This window comes from Kalmanozyma brasiliensis (assembly GCF_000497045.1).
Source record: "Kalmanozyma brasiliensis GHG001 unplaced genomic scaffold PSEUBRA_SCAF18, whole genome shotgun sequence".
Taxonomy (NCBI): domain Eukaryota; kingdom Fungi; phylum Basidiomycota; class Ustilaginomycetes; order Ustilaginales; genus Kalmanozyma; species Kalmanozyma brasiliensis.
The window spans coordinates 361404-383432 of NW_015961957.1; the positions used below are offsets into that span (position 1 = coordinate 361404).

A 22029-nucleotide genomic window follows, 5' to 3' on the forward strand; every position below is an offset into this window, starting at 1 on the left:
CAGCACTCAACAAGGGCAACCGAAAGTCAGAGGTACAGGTCAAGCTCGTGAGTCAGACTCGCGAGCTTTTGCGTCAACAGCGTCAACAACGGAGCGGCGACAGATACGAGAACATCACCTCGAGTCCAGATGATTTGCGTCGTCGGAACGTCAGTGTCTTGCGGCATTCGTGGATCGTGAAAAGAACCAACCCGATCGCTCAAGTAGTCGGGATCATGCACCGATAGCAGGTCTGGGAAGAAGGCGGTCCATATCGTGAAGTCGAGGCAAACTGCCGACCTTGACACATTCGTTCGGCGAATCCGATGATTGATCGAGACTCGGTCCGTCGGGAGGAGGCTGTGTCCAGGTAAGCGTCAGTGTGAAAGTCGGCGGGACCGTCGATCGGAGTAAAGCACAGATTGCGTGAGAACGAGAGGATTGCTTGTCACGAGCTCGGAAGCCATCGTATTCGCAGAAGAGACCAGACCAGTGCATCGAAGCGGTGCGGACCTTGCCGTGCATGAGCGACCATTATTGACCGTTGACCAGGAGATAGACGCGAAATGAAGACGTTTGAAGAGCCAGTGCGAGAGACAATCGTACAAGAGACACAGAATACATTGAGGTCTTTGAAGCATCAGCGGAAGGAGTAGAGGCAGGCCTTCTTGCAAGGGCCCGTTCTGCTGGTCCTCGAGCGAATTCGCGTGCCGGGACGCCTAGTCATCGCGAGGGCGAGGGACGTCGTCGTCATCACGGGGAGGAAGAGGGCTTCGGCTGTCGTAGCGACCGTTGCGCTCGGGGACGGGCTCGCGGCTGTCCTCGCGGTCACGAGGCTCACGGCTGTCGTCACGTCGACGAGGAGGAGGGCTGTCATCGCGACGACGAGGAGGCGGGCTGCGGTCGCGTTCATCACGAGGAGGACGAGCGGGGTCGATGCGCAACTTGTAGCCTCGCAGCTCGGTACCTTCGATCTTGTCGAGGGCACGCTCGTAGTCGTCACGGTTGTCGTACTCGATCACACCTTCGTCGGGGCGCGCAGCATCAACGTCGGCGAAAGTGACGGTGCCGTGCTCACGGCCGATGTCCTTGACGTCCTGCCAGCTGGTGTTGGGGGGCAGGTTGGAGACGACGCAGCGGAACTGGCCACGACGCAGACGGGGCTCACGGCGCGGGGGAGGGGCACCGCCGCCGTAGCGGGAGGACGGCGCGTCCCTGCCGTAGCTGCTGCCGCCAGCACCAACGCGGCCGTACGAGTCGCCTCCATAGCCAGCAGGCTCACGGCGACGCTCGCCGCTCTTTGCGTGCTGAACTAGGATGCGCTCGCCCATGAAGTTCTTGCCGTCAAAGTCCTTGACGGCGTCTTCGGCGTCACGAGGGTGCTCAAACTCGACAAAGCCGAACGAGCCCATGATGCGGACATCGTGGAGGCGCTGTGAGGCGAAACGGACCGCAGAGGCAATTGGGTTAGAAGGCTGGAGCATCGGAGCGTAGCGAGGTTCGAGGAAAAGATCTGAGACTTACGCCGTAGTCGCGGAAGAGGTCCTCAATGTCGCCGCGGCGGACATCAGGAGGAAGCTTGCCAACGTAGACTCGAGTGGACATGATGAGCTGCCCTGAAGAAAAGTGGATGGAGATGCAGAAGAAAGGCGGGAAGAACGAAAGGATTCAACTCTGTCTAAAGTCGGCGCAGCCACTCCCTCACCTCGCGCAAAGCCAGCCTTTGCGGGGAGAGCAGGCGAGATTGGCTGAAAATGTGCAAAGCGACGATCTAGCAGTCAAGCTTTTATTGTCGTGGCTTGGCTTTCTAGGAGAAGGAAGGCCTTGGGAGCAAACGTCGCTGGAGCCTCAAAGTGGGCTCGATCCGACAGCTGACAACACACAGCGAGACCCGACTTCAGCGTGGAAAAAGGTTTGATTCACTTGCCGTGATGATCATGCAAGCTGAACCGCGGCTAGATCCATCAAGAAGCAGCTGATAGGCAAGATGGCAGGCGGCAACGGAAAAAGGAGAGAGAGGGAACTTCTACGCTGCGTCTGATCTGCAGGCCACCGCGTCAAGAAGCAGCAGCTGCGCTTGAGCCCTTTCGCTCTGCAACCAAGCCGGTGAGGACCGTTTGGGATCGACGCATCCGCCTGGTCGGAAGATCTCGCTTGGAACCCAAATAGAGTGACAAACACACTTCTCTCGCTCTGCAAGCTGCGCCGCGCACAGACATTGGGCTGCGAGAAGAAGCAGGGTCGCGCTTCATTGTCATTTGACCAGATCTGGCTCGGCAGAACCACTCTGCAGTCGCATTTTCTCACAGCTGATCCCTTTCCTTTGTCTTGCGAGACGCACCTGTCGATGCTCATTGTCCCAAGACGCTCATCACCCGTGTCAATCATCTTGAACGCTGAACGCAAGACGATCAGGATAGCCACTTGGTCCATCTGGCAGTTCGCAGAGCGATCGGCATGACGGAATGGCTTGGGCGCAGCAGGTAACTTAGTGAAACAAGGCGCCATCTTACCGCGTGCGGCAGAGCGCGTTTTCCTTCGAGGCTAGGCTTGCTGCTCTTCGCATGTTTACGGATAGAAATTTTTGGCCTTGATTTTATTAAATATTTTATGGCGAGTTTCCGAGGATTGCACTCCCGCGTGGATGTGCTCAACACGACGTGGTGTCAGATCTCAAAAAAAGAACTGCACGGCGCTGCTAACCACCGCCGCGCTCGTCGACTGGTCCGGGCTGATGCTGCAATCTTTCACTCCACCATCCTTCGCGCTTCATCCATCCGCACTTTTGCCGGCTGTCTCGTCGTCGTCGAAGCGTCGATCCGGAACACGCTCACCCTGCACTCGTACACTCCCTCAGAACCTCTCGACAGTCACGACGCACGGTTAGTTGCTATAGCTGGTCCATCATGAAGGGTCTCAAGGACTTTCGTAGGTCCCTCAACAAAGACCGCCATTCCGGTGGGAAGCCCTCCGCCTCCAGTGCGAGCCCAGGTACCTTCTCCAACGTCAAGAGTGCCGTGACCATTCAACCACCCAAGCTCGTTATCCGAGCCATCCGCGACTACAAATCCGCATCCCCTCACGAGCTCAGTTTCCATAAGGGCGACTTCTTCCATGTCATCACCGACCCGGCACCCAACGCAGACTGGTTCGAGGCCAACAATCCTATGACCAACGCGCGCGGTCTCGTGCCAGCCAGCCACTTCGATGTGTTGTCCAAGAGCAACCGTGCCGCCTCTGGCACTGCCGCTGGTCCCGGCGCTTCCTCGCCAGCAATTGGCAGCATGTCGCCTCCTTCCGGTTCCGTGCCCCTCCCGACAGGGGCTTCTTCATCTCAGGCATACGGTGGACGCGCTGCAGGTGCTGCCATGACCGCAAAAGGCGGCGGGGGTCTCTACGCCGTGGTCAAGTATGACTTCCTCGCAGAGCGGGCCGACGAACTCGAAGCCAAGGCGGGCGAGTCGATCATCGTCATTGCGCAATCCAACTTTGAGTGGTTCGTCGCCAAACCCATTGGAAGGCTCGGTGGTCCCGGTCTCATTCCCGTGGCTTTCGTCGAGATCCGCGATCTGGTCACAGGGCGACCCATCGAGGACGTGCAGGAGCTCATCGAGAGCGGTGTCGTGCCCAAGGTCGAGGAATGGAAGAAAATGACGGCCGAGTACAAGAAGAACACCATCCCTCTGGGTCGCTTCGACTTCCCACAATCGTCCCAACCCGGCGTCAACTCTCCCTACTCCAACATGGCAGCAGCCGCTTCAGGGAGCAGCAGCAACAATGTTGGCGTCCCCTCCAATGGACTTCACGGCCAGCAATCTTCCATCTCGTCCATGCCCGCTCCTACCCCAGTCTCGAAGGACGACCTCTACCAACAAGCACAAGCTCCCTTCGGCGGTGTAGACCCCTTGCAGCCCTTCGACAACGATGCCATCGACCCGCTCACCTCCCTTCCACCCGGCATGTCGCCCGGCGAGCCCCTCCCCACCGGCATCATCACCTCCGCCACCGTCGACTCGTTCCACTACGAGCAGGGCGACTACTGGTTCCGCATCCAGGCTACGCACGTTGCCGGCCCCTCCGCATCCGCCCCCTCCAACGCCCCCACCGCCCCCGACGGCGAAGAGCGCGACCTCATCCTCTACCGCCTCTACGAAGACTTTTACGAATTCCAGATCGCGCTTCTCGACCACTTCCCAGCCGAAGCGGGTCGTGAGACGGACGCCAACGGGCACGCCAGCGAGCGCATCCTCCCCCTCATGCCTGGCCCGCTCGACGTCGTCGACGACCTCATCACTTCGCAACGTCGCGTCGACCTCGATCAGTACATCATCGAGCTCTGTTCGCTGCCCGAGTACATCATGCGATCGGAGCTCGTGCGGCTCTTCTTCGAGCCGCGACCGGGAGATCACTGCACGTCGCATCCTGCCCGTGGGCCCACGGATGCGCGCAACAGCAGTCTGCAGTACAAGGACTACGGCTACCTCGCTGGTGAGGCTGACGGCGGCAATCAACGATCGAGTCAGTTGGGTCAACCGCAGCAGACGCAAGCGGAGCTGCGAAGCAACGGCAGCAATCGATATGCGGAGGATCAGCCGGTGGGGCGGAGCAGTACGTCCTCCCGCGCGGAGGACGAGTTGAGTGCCAAGATGCGCAATGCCTCTCTGCTCTCCGGGTCGGCAGGTGCCTCTTCGGGTCAGCGCGATTCGACGCGCAGCAGTGCGGTCTTTGGTGGTCCCGGTGGAGCGGCTAGTACAGGTCGAACCTCCGCCTCGAGTGGTCATCGTAAGCAGAACTCTTCCGGACCTTCCTCACAACCACAGGCGACGTCGGGGTCGAGTGCAAACGTTGCGTACCATCGAATCAAGGTGGCACGCCGGAACGATTTGGATAGCGTCATCGCCCTTCGTATGCCTCCCAGCCCGACGTTCGCCCAGCTGCTCGAAAAGGTACGCGAGAGATTGGGTGCGGATGTTACCGCATTCAACTGCAATGAGAGGCCAGAGAGCATTGCCGACGACGCAAGCCTCACCGCTTGGTTGGACGAGGCGACGGACAAAGGATGGAAGCTGATGCTCCACGCTTCGTAGGGGATTGGCTTTGTACGCTTTCACTCGATACCAGTTGGTTGTACTCATATAAAGTCACCGTCACGCTCATTGGTCTGCCGTTTGTGATGCTGGAATTGCTTTATACCCTGAAAGTGATCTTGCCTTTGCTGAAAGAGCGGACGCCCTTGAATGGGCGATACGGGTGGTTCTGCGTGTTCGTCAGGTTCACGCTATCCACCTTCAATTGCGATAGGCCAGCGGTGGGGTTGGTCCATCCAACAGATACCGCGCTAGAATGCGACGGCTTGGCGCTTGCATCGCCCGTCGTCCACGTGACCTTCAACAGGCACGGCCGTTGGGCGTTGGAGGGGAGCAGTTTGGGAATGACCCAACGGAGGATCTTGGTGGTAGGATCGTAGATGTAGCTGCCGTAGAGGTCACCTGGGGACGGCACGAGGGTGGGGGAGAGTGTCCAGGTGGGTGGGACGGGGCCGCCGCCGACGACCGCTTCGATAGACACGACGCCGGGGCCGAGGCCGAAGGTGAGAGTCACGTCCTCCAGTGTGCCGGGTGGATCTGGACCTTTCGCCGCCCGGCCAGTGGGATGTGACGATAACGAGGACGACGTGGTGGAGGATGAAGAGGATGCTTGAATCTGAAACACCGCCGTCGCTGATCCTTTCCCCAGCTCGATGCAGTGTGAGAGGTGGAGCGGCATTCGATTCGTCCATCCGTTGGTCGGCCCTTTGCCTGCCCCTCCCTCTCCGCCAGCAAGGAACGGCGATCCCACGCGAAACAACACCAGCTCAAAATTCCCATCTGGCGGCACAAACGACAACCTCCTCTCCTTCCTCCACACCCGATACCTCACGCACGGATGGAAGCTCTCGTCCTGCACCAGACCCGGCGCATTGAACGTCAATGACAGATCCGGGGTCCCCGACAGCCTCGCATTGCACTGCAATGTTCCCCACACATCCATCGCCACCGGCCGCCCATTCCTCGCCACCACGCCCTCCAGCGTCTCTACCAGGTCGACAAAGATCTCGTTGTTCGTATACTTCGAATTCGCCCTCCTCCACGGAATCGTCGAGATCAGCGGTGGCGGCGCGGCGGATGCCAGTCCCGACACACCCACCGCTTTCACCAGCTTGCCCACCCAGTTCGGCGGCAACACCAGGCTCTTGAGCATGTTGACTTCAGTAGTGAGGATGTTGCCATCGGTATCTACAATCTCTTCGAAGAGCTGGTAGACGATGTCGAAGTTGTCGCGCAGCGTGTCCTCCGTCAGAAGCGAAGGGTCGGTCGACTGGGTGAGGTACTCTTGCAGGATGGAGATGAACGAGCGGAGGAACGTGAGCGGGAGGAGCGGGTCGACCTCGCGAGAGACGGGACAAAGAAAGCGGAGAGGACCGGAGGCGATGTGGATGAGCGCAGCACCTTGTTCGGCCAGCGCTTCGGCGGCTTGTTGTACGACTTGAACCCCTCGCATTTCGTCGGTTGCCGGAGCGGCGGAACGAGGGAGGGATATGGTGTCGGTCGTTGTGTCGTCGATTGGTATTGATGGACGCTGTGATCCAGCTTCATCCCAGACATTGGGCTCCAGTGTTGGATTCGATGGAGCAGTACGGCTCGCTGTGATCCTCGCACTGAGCTGACTCGCTAGCGATAGCTCGCCCATATTGGCCGTGACGTCTGCTGCATCTTCGTCGTCCTCCTCGTCATCTTCGTCGGCCTGATTTTGCAGATCCATAGGGTTGACATCCGGAACGCCAGGCACCCAGATGACGGGCTTGACATCCTTGGTGAAGTAGATGCGGTTGAGCGAGGGGCCCGCTATTGCTGAAGCGCCTGACGTACTTGAGCTAGAGATCTGCGCATTGGCCGAGTTGATCCCGGCCAGGAGGGTTGCAAAGTAGTCTGAATGGAGCAATGGATACGATGGGATCCGGTTGGCAAAGTGCGAATGGACCACGGGCCGACCGTCGGCTGCGAGGACGATGATGCCCTCCAATGGGCCCGACATCCGCGTTGCACGATCCGAGAACTGCTTCTTCGCAGCTTTTAAGAATAGAGACCTGAGGCGGTGTGGTGATGTCGTCGCGATCAAGAAGGTGTCCCGTGCTTCAAAGACCAACACTTGTCGAACCTTGAGAAGAGTTGCTGGCGTCACGTGACGTGCTAGGGTCCGATTCGAGAATTTTTCGCCGGGCATTTCTCCACTTTCCAGCTTCGTCGATCCTTCCTTCCGTTTCATCTTGCATCTCAACCCTACCACTTTTGTTCATCGAAAGACGAGGCAGCAACATGTCGTACCAGGCAAGACCAGCAGGCTCGGCGCCCAGCGGTGGCGCAGGAATGGGCGGGATCGCGACACGCAACCCGGTGATGGAGTACATCTGCGCCGACTGCGCCGCCACCAACGAGATCCGACCTAGGGAACCCATCCGTTGCCGAGAGTGCGGTCACCGTGTCATGTACAAGAAGAGGACGAAGCGCATGCTGCACTTTGAGGCTCGCTAGACGCAGCATCGACCCCTCGAAGACCGCACGGAGCCGGACGAATGATGGATCTAGGATTCCATCGCCCATCCTGTGGACGTTTCGATTGGCGCTCGCGCAGGCCGTTTCCCGCATCAAAAGCATCTCGATCGACCCTCGTAGCCCTCTCGCACCATCCAGAGACTGGCTTCAGCGGATGTCTCACGTCTTCCCACATATGTGTGACCCTATCATCACTTTCGGACGCTGCGTCGTGCTAGCGACGACAGCGCTGTCCTTGGCATCTTCAGCGACGATGTCACATACTCCAGCACCCATCTTCTGCTCTTCTCGGTCCACACTGCCTGCGATGGCGCCCATTCGAGTCAGCGAGGGGCAGAGGCTGTCTCGCGCCTCCTTGCTCGTCTCTCCCTTCTTGTTTGTACTGTTTCACCTATCTTGTACTTTTAGCATACTCACCAGTTCCGTTCATACATTGACTCCGTCTCAAAGCTACATTTCGACCGATTGAGAAGCCAAGACGGAACGATCTGTCGCTTGTCGGCATGACATCAAGAGCACCTTGACATGAGCAGATCGCTTTGCCTCGTGCGAACCTTCAGGAGGATAGGGACGTAGCCTAACCTAACAGATTCAAAAATTCCGCGGCGTGGCTTTGAGAGTGGAGTGAGATTTGTGCCACAAAAGGCGCAGGTGTTGGTGTGCGGAGCTGCGCGATGCTGTCACTGACAAGAGTGCGCTTGACAGGCGTGTCTCTCCGCGCTCTTTATCTCGCATCCTTGCGGACCTTTCTCTACCTTTGCTCACACCACCCACTCTCAACAGCTGTCAGCTCGCCATCACCGCAAACGATGGCGTCGGACACGCTCGCCGTCCCCGACACGGACGCCTCGGCTGCGTCCAACGACGCCAACGGAGCCGCGATGCGACGCGTCTCCTCGACCTCGTCCTCCTACTCGCACATCTCGGAAGGCTCTTCTTCGGGCGACGGTCTTCGCCCCACCCTGTCTCGCGCATCCAGCATCGCCTGGTCGGACGACGGCTCCGTTTCCGGTCCCTCGTTCCGCACCAACAACTCGAGCGCCTCCGCCTCGATGGAGGGCATCGACCTTCTCGGCTCTTCTGGCACCGCTGGCGCACTCCCACTCTCCGACCTGCTGCAAACGTACTTCTCACCGCGCATCGATCTGGCCGGACGCAAATGGTCCGCCTTCTCCGGCGACATGAAGTCGCGTGCGCGTCGTCGGCGCGAGGAACTCGTCCGCAAAGCCAAATCCAAGCGCGAGCTGGCCCAGATGGACGATGAACTCAAAAAGATGCGTCGCAAAGTCTCGCAACGAATCGAGAACCTGCAACAACGCTGGATGGACTCGAAAACCGTTCGTCTCCGGGACAAGATCTCGTTCGTCGTGGGGGTCTGCAACCTCGTCGTCAGCTCGTTGGTCTTTGCCCTTCGACCCGAATGGATTCCGCAACTCTACTCGCTCCTGGCGTTGTACTTTTTGCCCCTCAGAGTGTGGAGCTATACGAGCAAGAAGTGGCACTACTTCCTATTCGATTTCTGCTACTTTCTCAACGTGGCCAACTTGATGTTCATCTGGGTGTTCCCACGATCGGAGTTCCTGTTCACGGTGTGCTACTGTGCAGCGCATGGACCGTTGGCATTCAGCGTTGCGACGTGGAGGAACTCGCTCGTGTTCCATTCGCTCGAGAAGATGACTTCGCTCTTCATCCATCTTTACCCACCATTTGTGTTTACCACCATGGTGCACTTCATGCCACCGGGCGAGGCGGTGGCGCGTTTCCCCGCACTGAAGAACCTCACCACGTTAAACGGATACACATCCTTCTGGTTCAACGTCACCATCTACCTCCTCTGGCAACTCATCTATTACGAGCTTATCGTGATTAGGAAGAAGCGCAAGATCGAGGCGGGCGAACGCATCAATTCCTACTCGACCATGAGTAAGGGTAAAGGCCCCGTGGCGAACTTGCTCGGCAAAGCCCCACCAAAACGCCGCGAACCCGCCTTTATGCTGCTTCAGTTCGTCTATACCATCATCACCACCCTCCCGGCACCCCTTTTGTTGTATCCGAGCAGGACGGCGAGCGCCGTGTTCTTCATGGGCATTTTTGTGGTTAGCGTGTGGAACGGCGCGAGCTACTACGTCGAGGTGTTTGGGAGGAGGTTCGAGAAGGAGCTGCTGGAGTTGAGGAGGGAGATGGAGATGATGAAGGCGACCGAGAGCGTGGTATCGGGTGCCGCGGCGGAGGGGAAGGTCGAGGAGGCGCTGGAGAAGGGAGCGGCGGATGCGGAGGAGGGAGAGGAGGATGCGGCGGTTGCAGCAAGCGGCTTACCCGATGGTGGGGAGGATAAGAAGCATGTCTAACCGCTGCTCCAACATACACTCACGAGAGATTTTGCACACAAACGCCAATGATACCACACAATGAAAACATGCAAAGGGTGGGATTGATTGAAAGTGATCTCAAGTGGTCCACAGGACGGCATTTCCATCAGCCCCCGCAGAGAACAACCACGGCTGGTTCGGGTGCCACTTGACATCCAACACTCCCAAACCATTCCTCACCTCGTGACCCCTCAGCACTTTGAGCGGCACCAGCGTCAGACTATCCCCGTAATCCTTGCCCACCTTGGCGTAGAACAGCTGCAACGTCCCATCGTCGCTTGCATCCGCAACAAGGTTCCATGCGGTACTAAAGTGCACCGCACGAACCGCCTTTGCGTGGTACTTGAGCACTTTGAACGGTCGGGTGGAGAGATCGAGGTCGAACCAAGCCAACTTCTTATCGTAACTACCGACGATCACGTGGTCTCCCGAAGGGTGGACGTCGAGGGACGAGATCCACTTGAAGCCCGACTGGAGGGTCTTGACGAGCGACTGGGCCATCAGGTCATACACCCGGACATAGCGCTGCGTCGCCACAAACACCCACGGCTTGCTAGGGTGGAAGACGAGTTTCTGCACCGAAGACCCCCGAGAGGCTTTGCGGAAGGGCGACTGCGATCGGTGCCTGGACAGTTGGTGGATCAACAGCCCGGCCGCACCGGCGGCGGAATCGGGACAGACGGTGGCAAAGTAGTCGCCCTTGTTGTGCCACACCACGGTCTTGAGGTTGCTCGCGTTGGTCGAGGTGATGTTGAGGTGCATCGCGACACCGGCGCGACGGTCAGGTTCAGCAGGGCGCGTCCAGGCGACGGGAGAGCGGGCGTCGGGCTTGCTCGGCATCGACGTCGCCGCTGCAGCGGTCGCGTAGAGGAACGAGGCGGTGGACGTGGCTGTCGAGCCAGAAGCGGACGAGGCAGACTTCGACGAGATGGCGTTGGCCGACGTCTTTGCATAGTTCTGGGTTTGCGGTGGCGCGATGATGGCGATGCGACCGTGAACGGCGGCAGCGAAGAGCGAGTAGTTTCGCGTCGGGCACCAGGCGATCGAGTGGACCGCGGAACGTTCCGCTTTGGGCATGCCTTCGCATACATCCCACGACGCGGTGCATCGGCCGATGGCAACGTCCCATAGTCGGGCGCGACCGTCGTCACCACCCGTAACAAGCCAGTGGCCCGTCGGGTCGACCGAAAGGCATCGCACCCTGCCGCCGTCCGGATGCGCGTACACCACGCTCGTCGTCGTTGGGAATGGCCTGAGCTCCTTGGGCGATGGCAACTTGGGCAGCAGGTTCTCCGGGTTGTGGATGTCGAGCTTCTTGCGCATCATCCTCGGCGCCAGGTACAGATCCAGACATCGCTCAAAGCGCTCCTGTACAAAGTTCTGATACGCGCCAACACGGCGTAACGAATCAGCCTTGGCGGGAAGGAAGTTCTGCTTGCGGTCTTCCGGCTCGGCCTCCTCCCAGTCTTTGCGTTCTTGCTCGTTGAATAGGTACTCTGCGGGTGGGTTGTACGACTCGGCGTGACCGGGGAGGGCCAGCTTGGGTGCGGCCATGACAGCCCACGGACTGCGAGTGTCGTTCTCGTCAGCGTCGGCCCAGATGTTGTAGAACCTGGGCTTGGTGTCCTTCTTGGCAGCCGCTCCCGGGATGATGCGACCTTCGCGAATAGCTCGCACGATCTTCATGACCTTCTTGTGCTCCCATTTGGAGGGCACGAATCGAGACTTGGGCTCGGGTCGACCAGAGAGCGCGGTCTGCATGACCTTGTCCTCGCCGGTGAACCAGTCGACGTAGTCCTCATACGGGTCATAGGCGTCGTCAGGAATTTCTGCGTTCTGAAGCTTGCGGATGATGGCGAGCTCCTCGTCTGACAATCGAACGTCTTTGCCGGTCGAGTTGTCGCGAGCCGAGAACCACGCCTCTCCATCACCGTCGACTGTGTCGAGGAACTTTTCGAGCTCGTCCTTGGTGGCTGGCTTCATGACCTTGCGTCCGTTGATGTCGTAGCCGATGTGAGGAAGGTCGTCATACCACTCGAGTGGCACATTGCCAATTCGGTTCTCTGCGTTCTCCGTGCTGCTGTCCGAGTCGTACTCTGCGTCGATCTCGGGGTAGACCCGCTTCATCTCTCCGGTGATCTCGCTGCGCTTGAAGACGCCCTTTGCCGAGCCATCCGGGTTGCGAACCCGCAGGTCGAAGGCCTGTGCTGCTTGCGAACGTGGAATGCCGAGCTTGTTGGTGGCGGAAAGCGAGCCGGACTGCTCGTCGGGCTTCGAAGAGTAGCGTACCATCATGCGCGAGAGCTCTTCGTCGATGCTGGTCTGCGAAGCGTCGCTGCGGGCGGCGAAGGCAGAGGCACGCGCTTCCTCGTCCGCTGAATCGTAGGCGAGATCGCCCTCGTCGTCGTCTTCGTCAAAGTCGGAATTGTCGATGTCCGACGAGTTGTAGCCTTGTTCGGAAGATTCGCCCTCCTCATCCGCCTGACTGTCCTGAAGCTCCACAGACTCGTCGTCCGCATCCTCCTCGTCATGATCTTCGCTGTCTGCTGCGTCCTCATCGTCGCTCGCCTCGAGGTCGATTTCGGGGAACTCGTCCTGAGCATCATCGTCAGATCCATTATCTGATGCTAGTGCTTCTTCATCTTCGTCGTCATCAGAAGCCAAGCCGAGCCCGGCTGCTTCGTCGTCGTCGGAGTTACCGAGATCGAGCTCGAGAGCCTTCGACTTGCCCTTAGCTGGTGCGGGTGCTCTTGTGATGGGTGGGGTAGATGTAGTGGCGGCAGGTATAGGGACATTGCGCTTCCTCTTTGCAGTGCCATTGCGAGCGGCCGAAGCCGGGGCCGAGCTCGAGGCAGTCGGGCGCGCCATTGCTATGCTCGATGTCTGCAGCTGCTGTGAAAAGGCTATGATGGTTGTGGGCAATCGTGTAAGCCTCTGGAGTGAAGGTTGTCGAAGACAGCATGGACACGGCTCAGGGTTCACTTTTTTTGAGAAGAAACCTTTTTTGCCTCGAAATTTTTGCTGGCTGCAGGCCAAGCAACTTTGGCGTGTGTGGAGTGGTGGCCTCTTCCCGGCCGGATGGAAGAAGGAGGGCATCTGAGCTTTCGCGTCGCGAGACAGAGATTTGAGCTTGAGCCATCTCCATCCATTACCGACTTTGACAACTCCATCACTCGCACACTCTTCGGCACGCCATCTACGCCAAATCACATCCTGCCAACCATTGCCGTCATCATCACATATATCATCGCTAGCAGGTCACCAACAAGCTCGCGGTCAAAATGCCAGGCGTCTACGGAGGAGACGAGATCAATGCGCTCGTCATCGATGCCGGTCACTCTTCCAGTCGAGTCGGGTGGGCGGGCGAGGATGCACCTCGAGTCGTCGTCCCCTCGTACTACGGTCACACATCCATTAGCGATGAGAGCATCGCCGAGCTCGAATCGCAAGCGGCTCTTCTCGCCTCTTCATCTTCCACCGCCGCTGCGCCTGCTGATGGCGACGAGGCCATGGCGGACGGGGAAGCCGCCTCGACATCCAACGGCGCCGGCGACGCTGCAACCGAAGAAGCATCCGATCACCGACTCAAGCAGTCGCGCGCCAAAGCCGCCAACAAAGCGCTGCGTTTCTCCGTCGATCGCGAAAAGAAGCGCCGCCGCTACGTAGGCGATAACGACCTCAACCTCTACCGCTCTTCCTTTGACATCTCTCCGATCTTTGACGACGATGGCATTCTCTCGGACGCCTCGGCGTTTGCGCAGCTGTGCTCGTTCGGGCTGGACTCGCTCTCGTGCGATGCGCGGGAGCACCCTCTGTTGCTGACCGAGCCGGCGTGGAACGCGCGCGAGTCGCGCGAGAAGCTCACCGAGCTGGCCTTCGAGACGCTCGGCAGCCCCGCGTTCTATTTGGCCAACCGGAGCGTGCTGAGCAGCTTCGCGGCGGGCAAGCCGAGCAGCTTGGTTATTGATGTGGGCAGCACTAGCGTCTCAACCATCCCCATCGTCGATGGGTTCATCCTCCGCAAGGGCATTCACAGGCACAACAACGGCGGTGACGCCATCAACCGCGCACTGCTATACAGCCTGCATCACGGGCGAGGCACGACGTTCGGCGGAGTCACACCGCAGTATCTGCTCAAGAGCCGGTCCGCCGTCGACCCGGGCGCAGCGGCAAACGCAGTGTTGAGGCAAGACCGCGTCGATGGTGCCACTTCTTCCTTCAGGAACTACCACGTCAACCGCGTAGTCAACGATTTTAAGGAGAGCGTAGCGCAGGTGCTCGAGGTGCCGTGGGACGACCAGCAGGCGCAGTTCCGCTCTGGGCGAATGTACGAGTTCCCGGATGGCTACAACGACGCTTTTGGTGTGGAACGTCTTCGGGCGCCCGAGGTGCTTTTCACTCCGACGTTGTGGTCCGGTGTCTCTTCGCCGGAAAGCGGGGCTGTCCTACACCCTTCCTCCACTCCTTCGACGGAGAACGGTGCGGGAGCCGAGAGCGTGGCGGGGGGCAAAGCAGCCGTGGGACTCGCCGACATGGTGCTTTCCTCGATCAATGCCGTGGATGTCGACTCGCGCCCCTCGCTGTTCGGCAACATCGTCCTCGTCGGCGGCTCCTCCCTGCTGCCCGGCCTCAGCGACAGGTTGAGCTACGAACTCGGCGTCAGAGCGCCCAATCAGAAGGTCAAGATTCACTCTCCAGGTAACACCACCGAGCGCAGACACTCGTCCTGGCTCGGAGGCAGTATCCTGGCTAGTCTGGGCACGTTTCACCAGCTCTGGATCTCAAAGCAGGAGTACGATGAGCACGGAGCAGCCATTGTTCACGCCCGCTGCAAGTAGGTTTTATTTCTTGGTCACCTTGTATTGCGCTCTCTATCTATCAGAAACTCTTCACACATCGGCAGCTTCGGGATTGTTCTGAATCGCCACTTGGATGAGTCTGTGCGGACTTGTCAGTCCTTGAAACAAGTCCCATGCAGCACCGCTCGGGCTCTTGCATCTTTCTCCTTCCCAATCCTGTCACGCTCCGCACAGACAGTCCTCACACTCCCTCATGTCCCATTCCATCATCACAAACATCTCGAGAGTCCAGGGTAATAAATCAAATGACATGCAGCTCCAAAGAGAACAAACGTGCTGCTTCTCACGACCGCTTTACCAGATGGTAGCGCCGCCGTCGGGGCGAATGACGGAGCCGGTCATGTAGGACGACTTGTCGCTGAGCAGGAGGATGCAAGGCTCGGCCTGCTCGTGGGGCTCGGAGAACCTGCCGAGGGGGACGGTGTTGGCCTGGTAATCGCGGATCTTCTGGTCCATACCGCTCGTCTGTTCCGTGTTGCAGAAACCGGGTTCGAGGATGTTGACGCGAATACCGTGGGGGGCCCACTCAGCGGCAAGACACTTGCCCAGGTTGGTCACGGCACCCTTGGACGAGTTGTAGAATACCTGCGTCAAAGGGTCGTTGAGGCCCTTCTGGTTGTAAATCTGCGACGACATGGACGAGTTGATGATGATCGATCCCTTCTTGTAGCCAGACTCGATCCAGAGCTGCGCAGCGGCCTTGGCGGTGTTGAAGACACCGAGGACGTTGGTGTCGTAGACGTAGCGGAAGTCGTCCTTGGTGAGCTCGGTGGCCGGCTTGACAACGGAAACACCGGCGTTGGCGACAAGGCCAGTGATCTGTCCGAGATCGTCCTGAGCTTGCTTGAGCGTCTTCTTGACAAGCTCATCGTCTCCGACGTCGCACTGGTAGGCCTTGACCTGAACACCGAACTTCTTGGCCACTTCTTCGGCCGCTTCTTGCGCCTTGGGGTGCGAACGGTAGAGGATGGCCACGTTGGCACCGGCACCGGCGACGGCTTCGCTGATGGCGAGACCTGCGAGTTTAAACGGAATGAACGGAGAGATTAAGACAAAGAATGTCAGTCAATGGGATCTTGGTGGGCGGATCAAGGGGCAGCGGGACTTCTGCATTGTGATGACGTGGCTGCTTGGAACGCTTGAAACAATCCCTCGAGATGCTGGTACGGCTGCAAGCCATCCGCAATCAGCCTGGGAGCCCGGCTGCCATGGTAGGTATCGCTAGCATGACCAGAATGGCAGCGATAGCATTGACACATCAGCAGCAGGTTTGAATGCGACACTTACCGATACCACGGTTACCGCCGGTGACGACGACGGTCTGGCCTTGGAGGTCAATGACGAAAGGCATTCTTGTGATGAGCGACGAAGAAAAGGTTCTGGTAAGAGAGGGTGGGAAGGGAACGGGACGTCGATGGGCGAGAGCGATAGACGGGATACGAGGAGAAGGAGGGAGGGAGGCAGCGAGGCGTGTGGATGGCAAGCGTAGGAGGTATTTAATCATGTTGGCTGTTCTCCACTCTAGGGTCGTCCTCTGGCTGTCTCAAATAAGCGAGAGGACAGGCTCAAGCGCACACGCAGGGTCAAGGAGGGGAGAAGAGGCGTGGGAATGTCATCGCTTCCCAGCCGAAACGATGGGACAGAGGGAGAGGCTCGTCGGAAGGCGTCCTCCGCCAGGGTAGATTAGGTGGAGCGAGACAGTCAGCACCGCGATATGGAGAGAGAGCGAGGGATGGTCCAAGCGTCACGAGCTGGAGTTGTACCGCTGATTCATGGCAAGAGGCAAATCTGCGTTGCTCCGTCACACGGCCTGGCGTTGCTTCTCGACTCGATCCAGGGTCGGTGGTTTTTCTGTGCCGAGCTACAGCATACCTGAACCTTGTCTTCTTGGTGGTTGTCGACTTGACCCATCGTCGGACTTCTACGCAAAGACAATAAGATTCCTATATCGAGGCTGTGTCTCCCGCACTCAATTGGCATTCCGAATGCTCGGTCAAGATATCGCCGTTGTTGTGATACACTTTCATCTCACTCTGTTCGGCTTTCGCCATCCAGGAATTGGGGTCATGTGCCCTGTTTGGCCCAAGCTGTTGCATTGGCGAGTCCTCGGCAGATCGAGGCCGACATCTATATCGCCTCTATTGGTTCTTTCTTCACGCTCGAGTCCGCGATGGATGGATGGACTCGAGGATTGGGCTTGGCACAGAAGATTCGAGTGCCATCGGATCTTCAGGCCGTGCGCGTGGGGGAGCCACAGTGGAGGCATGGGATGCAGCTAGACGCGCATCATGACGCACGGTGCAGCTCCATCGGTCAAAAGCTGGGACAAGAGAGCAAACAAAATCGAGACTCCGATGGTGATGGCTCACGCGCGGATGACTGAGAGAGAGAGGCTGGCAGATCCGGAAACATGGCGATTCCGAGCGTCCCTCAGGGTCAGCATCGGGAAGCGCATCCGCGTTGAACAAGCCATGCTTGCGATGTGCGACCTGCAGCTGTCGGTGCCTGACCCGCCTTCTCTCTTGCCTTGAGCTTGGTCTTCTGTCGATCAGCCGATTCGCCTGCCGCCCGTCCGCCGATGAGCAAGCTTGGCTCTCGCCCCATCAATGTTAAGATCTTGGTGTGCATAACCTTGTTGTCAGCTCGGGACGACTTGTCTGCTTGCCTCTCAGCCGAAACTTTCAACTTGCCGATTCTAGTCGCCGCCATGCGTTGAAGCGATGGCAAGATTCATTCGAGGGCCCGTCTGACCGTTGCCGAGTCAAATTGACATCTAGTCATGTCGATCCTCGGTCCCACAGGAACACACGACCCCGAAGCAACGTGTATACCTTGCTCGATCTCACAAGACCCAACAGCATGCCTCAACGATGTGAACAGCTGATTTCGACGGCCGGACGTCAGAATCGAGATGCAGTGCGGCGTACAGGCGCACGTTTCGGTGACCACGCGGAGTGGTGACGCAGCTGTTTTTCCAGACAGAGCTGCAGCCCGCTCTTGTTTTAGCGAGGCGGGCCGGGGTGGGCGCCAAGAAGATTCCGGCGCGCTCCAAAAAAGAATATGCAAAGCCGTCATAAGCTTTGTGGTGCGTGGTGCGGGTCTTCGCCACCTCGCCCCGCGTCACCGCCAAGCGTGACGGTCTGTCCTTAGCCATCAGCCGTGTCATACCAAGGGTCCTGCTTCCAAAGCACGCTCCAAGACTCTTGGCGACTGCCATCGCTCCGTCAATCTTCTTCACGACCACCTCATATCTCCGGCCAAGTCGACTCTCGAATCGGTCTTCCCCCTCGCTAACCTCATCAAGGCATCCTCACATCATCATCCACAAGCACCGCACGTCACACGCCGTTGGACAGATCGTCCTTGCAGACCAACCACAACTTTCGTACATCTCTTTGCATTGCATTTATAGGCATCTCTATCCTTCAACGAGCTCCTTCTCTACCTCTTTTCCGCTCCTGCAACACCTGCCGCGCAACCTCGATATCAATTCTCGTTCCCACGCACCACCATCCTCGCATCGCCCGCTGACCACATCGCAGCAACCATGGGCGCAGAAAGCGACCTCTACCCATCACGCGGTTTCTCCGATGAACCGCAGATCACACCACCGCGCAAGCCATTCTATCGGCGAGGCGGCTTCATCTTTCTCGTCGTTGTCGCCTGCCTTGTCGCCGCCATCGTACCCCCACTCGTCGTCTTCCGCGATCGACTCGGCCGTTCTTCCTCATCCTCCCCCTTTGCCGACCCACCATTCTGGAACGGCACCGGTCCGAACAACAATCCCTTCGGCACATGCTTCACTACCCAAGCGACCGCCTTCCAGCCCTACTGGAAAGAGCAGTTGGACGTAACCTGGTGTGGAACCCAGTTCAACCGCTCTTCCCCCATCTTCGCCTTGCCGTTGCTCAACATGTCCCAGGCAGTGGGTGCGGACGAGAGGGTGACGCACGATGTGAATCGCACGTTGTGGAACAGCATGACGCGCAATTGGTGCGGTGCCGAAGCCAAGATCATGGGTCCAGCAGGAGAGTTTACTGCGATTCTGGCAGATGCGAGCACCTGGAGAACGGCGGATTTCAACATGGGGCTGTTCGAGGCCGTGAGGGGGACGAAGAACGGAACGTATAGAGATCCAGATCAGGCCGGGTGGATAGACGAGGTGAGGATCTGCTTCACAGGGAATAGGACGGATATCGGCGACGGGACCTATCCGTTTAGCTACCCCTTGCCCGCTTCCTCGTCGTCGTAGTCCTGCATTAGAGTTTGTATCCATAGATCGTTTTAGCATTCATAGCATTCAGCCTTCGAAGGGTGTGCTTGTGCGAGCGCTTGAAGTTGGTTCCACATTCGACAGGCGGTCCATGGAAGCCAAGGTGAGTGGGGCACTTGATTGCAATGTGGGTCGGAAACAGCGTCTATCCAAGATTTGGGAAGGGCGGTGACGGACCAGTGCCATTGTAGATGATCCCAGCAGCATTGGGATTGTTCTCCGGCTCAGGGTAACCCATCGCCTGCTTGATCAGCTCCTCCTTGTCCGTCGGCCTATTCGGATATGCCTCCGTGAGACCCTCCCACCACGTCGTATTCTCAAATTTGACCTTCCATTCCTCTCCACGCATCGTCGAGTTGTGCGGCATCTGATAGACGAAGCCTACCCTCGTGGCGTCAGCGAACCAGTAGTACGCCCGAGTGGTCAGGACGAATCGGTCGTTGATGTACACCTCGAGCGCGGAACCGTCGACGAAGAGGCGCAGGTGAAGCTTCTCCAGTCCAGCAGTGGTGTTCCACAGTCGAAGCTTGCCGACTTCAGGTGTTGTGAGGACGGAGGAAGCGCCGAGAGCAGTGCGCTTCTGCACGATAACAGATTCGTTCCGTGGCTGATAGACCACCGCCACATCTTCGGATGTGGAGCTGGACTGCGGGGTGCGGAGGAGCGAGATGCCCGCAGCAAAGTCGGCAGTGTCGTTGCGCAACGAGGAAAGGGGGAACGTGATCGTGGTGGACAACTCGTAGTGCCTGCTCGAAGGGTGACGCGGGAGCGGGATGAAGAGCTCGTGGATCAGCGTCGCGTTGTCGCCCGCCGTGATGGTACGCAGTTCGGGGTTGAGTGAAGCGATGCACGATGCGTTGTCGTTAAAGTCCTGCGGTTGGAGGGTGAGAGCCGGGTGGTGGTACGAGTCGTTTGCGTTGGTTCGGAACGCCGAGAGTTCCGCTGCGGGCTTGATGCCCAGCATGACAAGGTCGACCGTTGAGCGATTTGCTGCGGTCGACCCCGCAAATTGGGTGAGAGGGATGGTCGTAATGTTCGAAGAGGAGGAAGGATCGAGGATGGCCCAGGAGGCGTTTTCGCGAACGAGCTCGTCATTCACCACACCATCGACCCGCTTGACGTACAACTCCCTTGGCAGCGTCAGGGATGATATGTACTGCGTGACGAACTTGGTCGCGTCCTGAGTAGCGAAGGCCTCTTTGATCCAGCAGTATACGATCCTCCTCGCTGGACTCGACGCTCCATCGCGCAACCCAGTGCACGCATATGCTAGACCCCAGTCCAACACGCCCTCCAGCGCCGTCTGCATCTCGACACCCTGCTTCGCGCCCACCACACCGTCTGCGAGACTTGCATTGACGGGTGTGGTCTCGATCCCGGCGTTCTCGTCCCAATGGCCAAGACGGTACAGCATGAGCGTGTGGTTGCTCTCCGCACCGTACGACGCATACGCCAGTCCAGTGCCCTCATAGGAGCTATCTCCATCAAAGTCGAGGTTGGTGATTTGCGAACATTCGTAGTTGTTTCCATCCGAGTAGTCGGTTGCCGCCCACCCAGAGCCCTTGGTCACAAAAGTGTCGTTGATCGTGGACCGCAGCAGGGGCCCGGCGAAAGTCCAGTTGAGCCAGTTGCCCGGTTCACTTTGCTTGTACAACCAAACCCTGGGTCCTGCCTGTTCGAATGACACCCCCGGCAGACCGGGCTGGGCGGGATGCAAACCCGAAGAGAGCGTCACATAGTGCATCGGTTCCCCGCTGGAGACGTTGAGCAGGCTGTCGAATTGGGCATTGCGAAAGATGTATGGGTCACGGAAACCGGTGACCACCCCACCCTTGTACGGCGGACGCGGAATGACAGGTACGTTGGCGCCACCATCGAGCTTGATCCACGTCTTACCCTGGTTCTGCGAGTAGGCGAGACCTTGCGACTCGTACCCGTCGACGTAGGGAATGGTCCAGCTGATCGGCAAGCCTTTTACGGCAGTCCAGATCAAGGTGGGTAGACCTTTGTAGCCGGACGCGACGACGCTACCGTCAAAATCGGCGATGTAGTCGACTTCGTTTCCTGGTCCCATCTGCACAGGATTCTGCCAGCCAGAAAGGTCTTCATACTGCACGAAATCCTTAGTGGTTGACCCGGAGAAAGCGGATGTCGAGAGCGAGGCGTTGCCCGTGCCACGAAGGAACGAGTAGAGCGCGGTGATGTGCGACGTGCCGTCGGGGGCCTGCCAGAACGCGGTCGGGTCGCCGAGCTGGTTGGACGGGTGGATGAAGTGCGCGCGCGGTCGCCAGTGGTAGAAGAGCGAACCGTTAGGGTAGTTCGAGACGTTGGCGATCGGAGGTTGGGTGAAATCCGGGGAAGAGGTGGCGAGGACTGCGGCGAGGCTGCCTAGCGGCAGCAGGCTGATCAGGGAGAGGACTCGCATCTTGAAGAACGTTGGCGGTGAGCGAGGGACATGCTGTCGCCTTAGTCCTTTTGTACCGCTCTGCTTATGGAACAGCAAGATAGGATCAGGCAAGTCGCCGGTCGACGTGCCGGGCGGCCAAAACGGCAGGCGGCCGGGCATGGTTTGCTTTGAGGGATGGGAGCGCACCAACGGAGCCCCAGGCCGCCGGCGATTTTTCGGCCCCAGTAGGTCACCGCGCATGACGATCATGCTCTCACCTGTCAAAAAGCAGATGCCGCTCCTCGACCGTCCCTCGCCCACGCATTTGATTTACAGAGAAGACTTTACGACAGGCAACTCATCGCACAGAGCCGGCCAGCCGAGGTTGGTGCTCTGCGATTGCCCGGTGTCGGTTGGTCCTGATGGCGTCGATGCCGTCAGTTGCACCAAGCGAAAGGTCACGCAGTTAGGTAGCACGGACAAGTCTCGGTCTCGCTTCGAGGCAAAGAGGAGCGAGGTCGGAGCGGCAAAGAGGGAAAAATTTGGAGTTCAAGTGTTAAAGATCCAGGTC

At 58.6% G+C, this 22029-nt stretch overlaps 10 protein-coding genes across 10 annotated transcripts; 5 read left to right on the forward strand and 5 right to left on the reverse strand.

Annotated features, from left to right (window-relative positions):
• Positions 1–698: 698 nt before the first annotated feature.
• PSEUBRA_002304 (RNA recognition motif domain protein) lies at positions 699–1584 on the reverse strand (the record flags this gene model as incomplete). Its single annotated transcript, XM_016435492.1, has 2 exons — positions 699–1412; positions 1504–1584. The coding sequence occupies 2 exons, from the start codon at positions 1582–1584 to the stop codon at positions 699–701; spliced, it is 795 nt and encodes a 264-aa protein (XP_016293204.1).
• Positions 1585–2885: 1301 nt separating this feature from the next.
• PSEUBRA_002305 (Src homology-3 domain protein) lies at positions 2886–5066 on the forward strand (the record flags this gene model as incomplete). The annotated part of the gene is made up of 1 exon (XM_016435453.1): positions 2886–5066. The coding sequence occupies one exon, from the start codon at positions 2886–2888 to the stop codon at positions 5064–5066; it is 2181 nt and encodes a 726-aa protein (XP_016293205.1).
• Positions 5067–5166: 100 nt separating this feature from the next.
• PSEUBRA_002306 (Clathrin adaptor, mu subunit, C-terminal) lies at positions 5167–7053 on the reverse strand (the record flags this gene model as incomplete). The annotated part of the gene is made up of 1 exon (XM_059464787.1): positions 5167–7053. One exon carries the CDS (start codon positions 7051–7053, stop codon positions 5167–5169), a length of 1887 nt encoding a protein of 628 aa, XP_059321255.1.
• Positions 7054–7334: 281 nt separating this feature from the next.
• Positions 7335–7550, forward strand: PSEUBRA_002307 (RNA polymerase archaeal subunit P/eukaryotic subunit RPC10; the record flags this gene model as incomplete). Its single annotated transcript, XM_016435458.1, has 1 exon — positions 7335–7550. One exon carries the CDS (start codon positions 7335–7337, stop codon positions 7548–7550), a length of 216 nt encoding a protein of 71 aa, XP_016293206.1.
• Positions 7551–8380: 830 nt separating this feature from the next.
• Positions 8381–9919, forward strand: PSEUBRA_002308 (Protein of unknown function DUF2838; the record flags this gene model as incomplete). Its single annotated transcript, XM_016435448.1, has 1 exon — positions 8381–9919. One exon carries the CDS (start codon positions 8381–8383, stop codon positions 9917–9919), a length of 1539 nt encoding a protein of 512 aa, XP_016293207.1.
• A 99-nt stretch (positions 9920–10018) lies between these two features.
• On the reverse strand, positions 10019–12808 carry PSEUBRA_002309 (WD40 repeat; the record flags this gene model as incomplete). Its single annotated transcript, XM_016435487.1, has 1 exon — positions 10019–12808. One exon carries the CDS (start codon positions 12806–12808, stop codon positions 10019–10021), a length of 2790 nt encoding a protein of 929 aa, XP_016293208.1.
• Positions 12809–13221: 413 nt separating this feature from the next.
• PSEUBRA_002310 (Actin-related protein) lies at positions 13222–14778 on the forward strand (the record flags this gene model as incomplete). Its single annotated transcript, XM_016435441.1, has 1 exon — positions 13222–14778. One exon carries the CDS (start codon positions 13222–13224, stop codon positions 14776–14778), a length of 1557 nt encoding a protein of 518 aa, XP_016293209.1.
• Positions 14779–15093: 315 nt separating this feature from the next.
• PSEUBRA_002311 (NAD(P)-binding domain protein) lies at positions 15094–16150 on the reverse strand (the record flags this gene model as incomplete). The annotated part of the gene is made up of 2 exons (XM_016435488.1): positions 15094–15815; positions 16087–16150. 2 exons carry the CDS (start codon positions 16148–16150, stop codon positions 15094–15096), a joined length of 786 nt encoding a protein of 261 aa, XP_016293210.1.
• Positions 16151–18346: 2196 nt separating this feature from the next.
• PSEUBRA_002312 (uncharacterized protein) lies at positions 18347–19051 on the forward strand (the record flags this gene model as incomplete). The annotated part of the gene is made up of 1 exon (XM_016435461.1): positions 18347–19051. The coding sequence occupies one exon, from the start codon at positions 18347–18349 to the stop codon at positions 19049–19051; it is 705 nt and encodes a 234-aa protein (XP_016293211.1).
• Positions 19052–19217: 166 nt separating this feature from the next.
• On the reverse strand, positions 19218–21638 carry PSEUBRA_002313 (Glycosyl hydrolase family 32, N-terminal; the record flags this gene model as incomplete). Its single annotated transcript, XM_016435486.2, has 1 exon — positions 19218–21638. The coding sequence occupies one exon, from the start codon at positions 21636–21638 to the stop codon at positions 19218–19220; it is 2421 nt and encodes an 806-aa protein (XP_016293212.2).
• Positions 21639–22029: the final 391 nt, after the last annotated feature.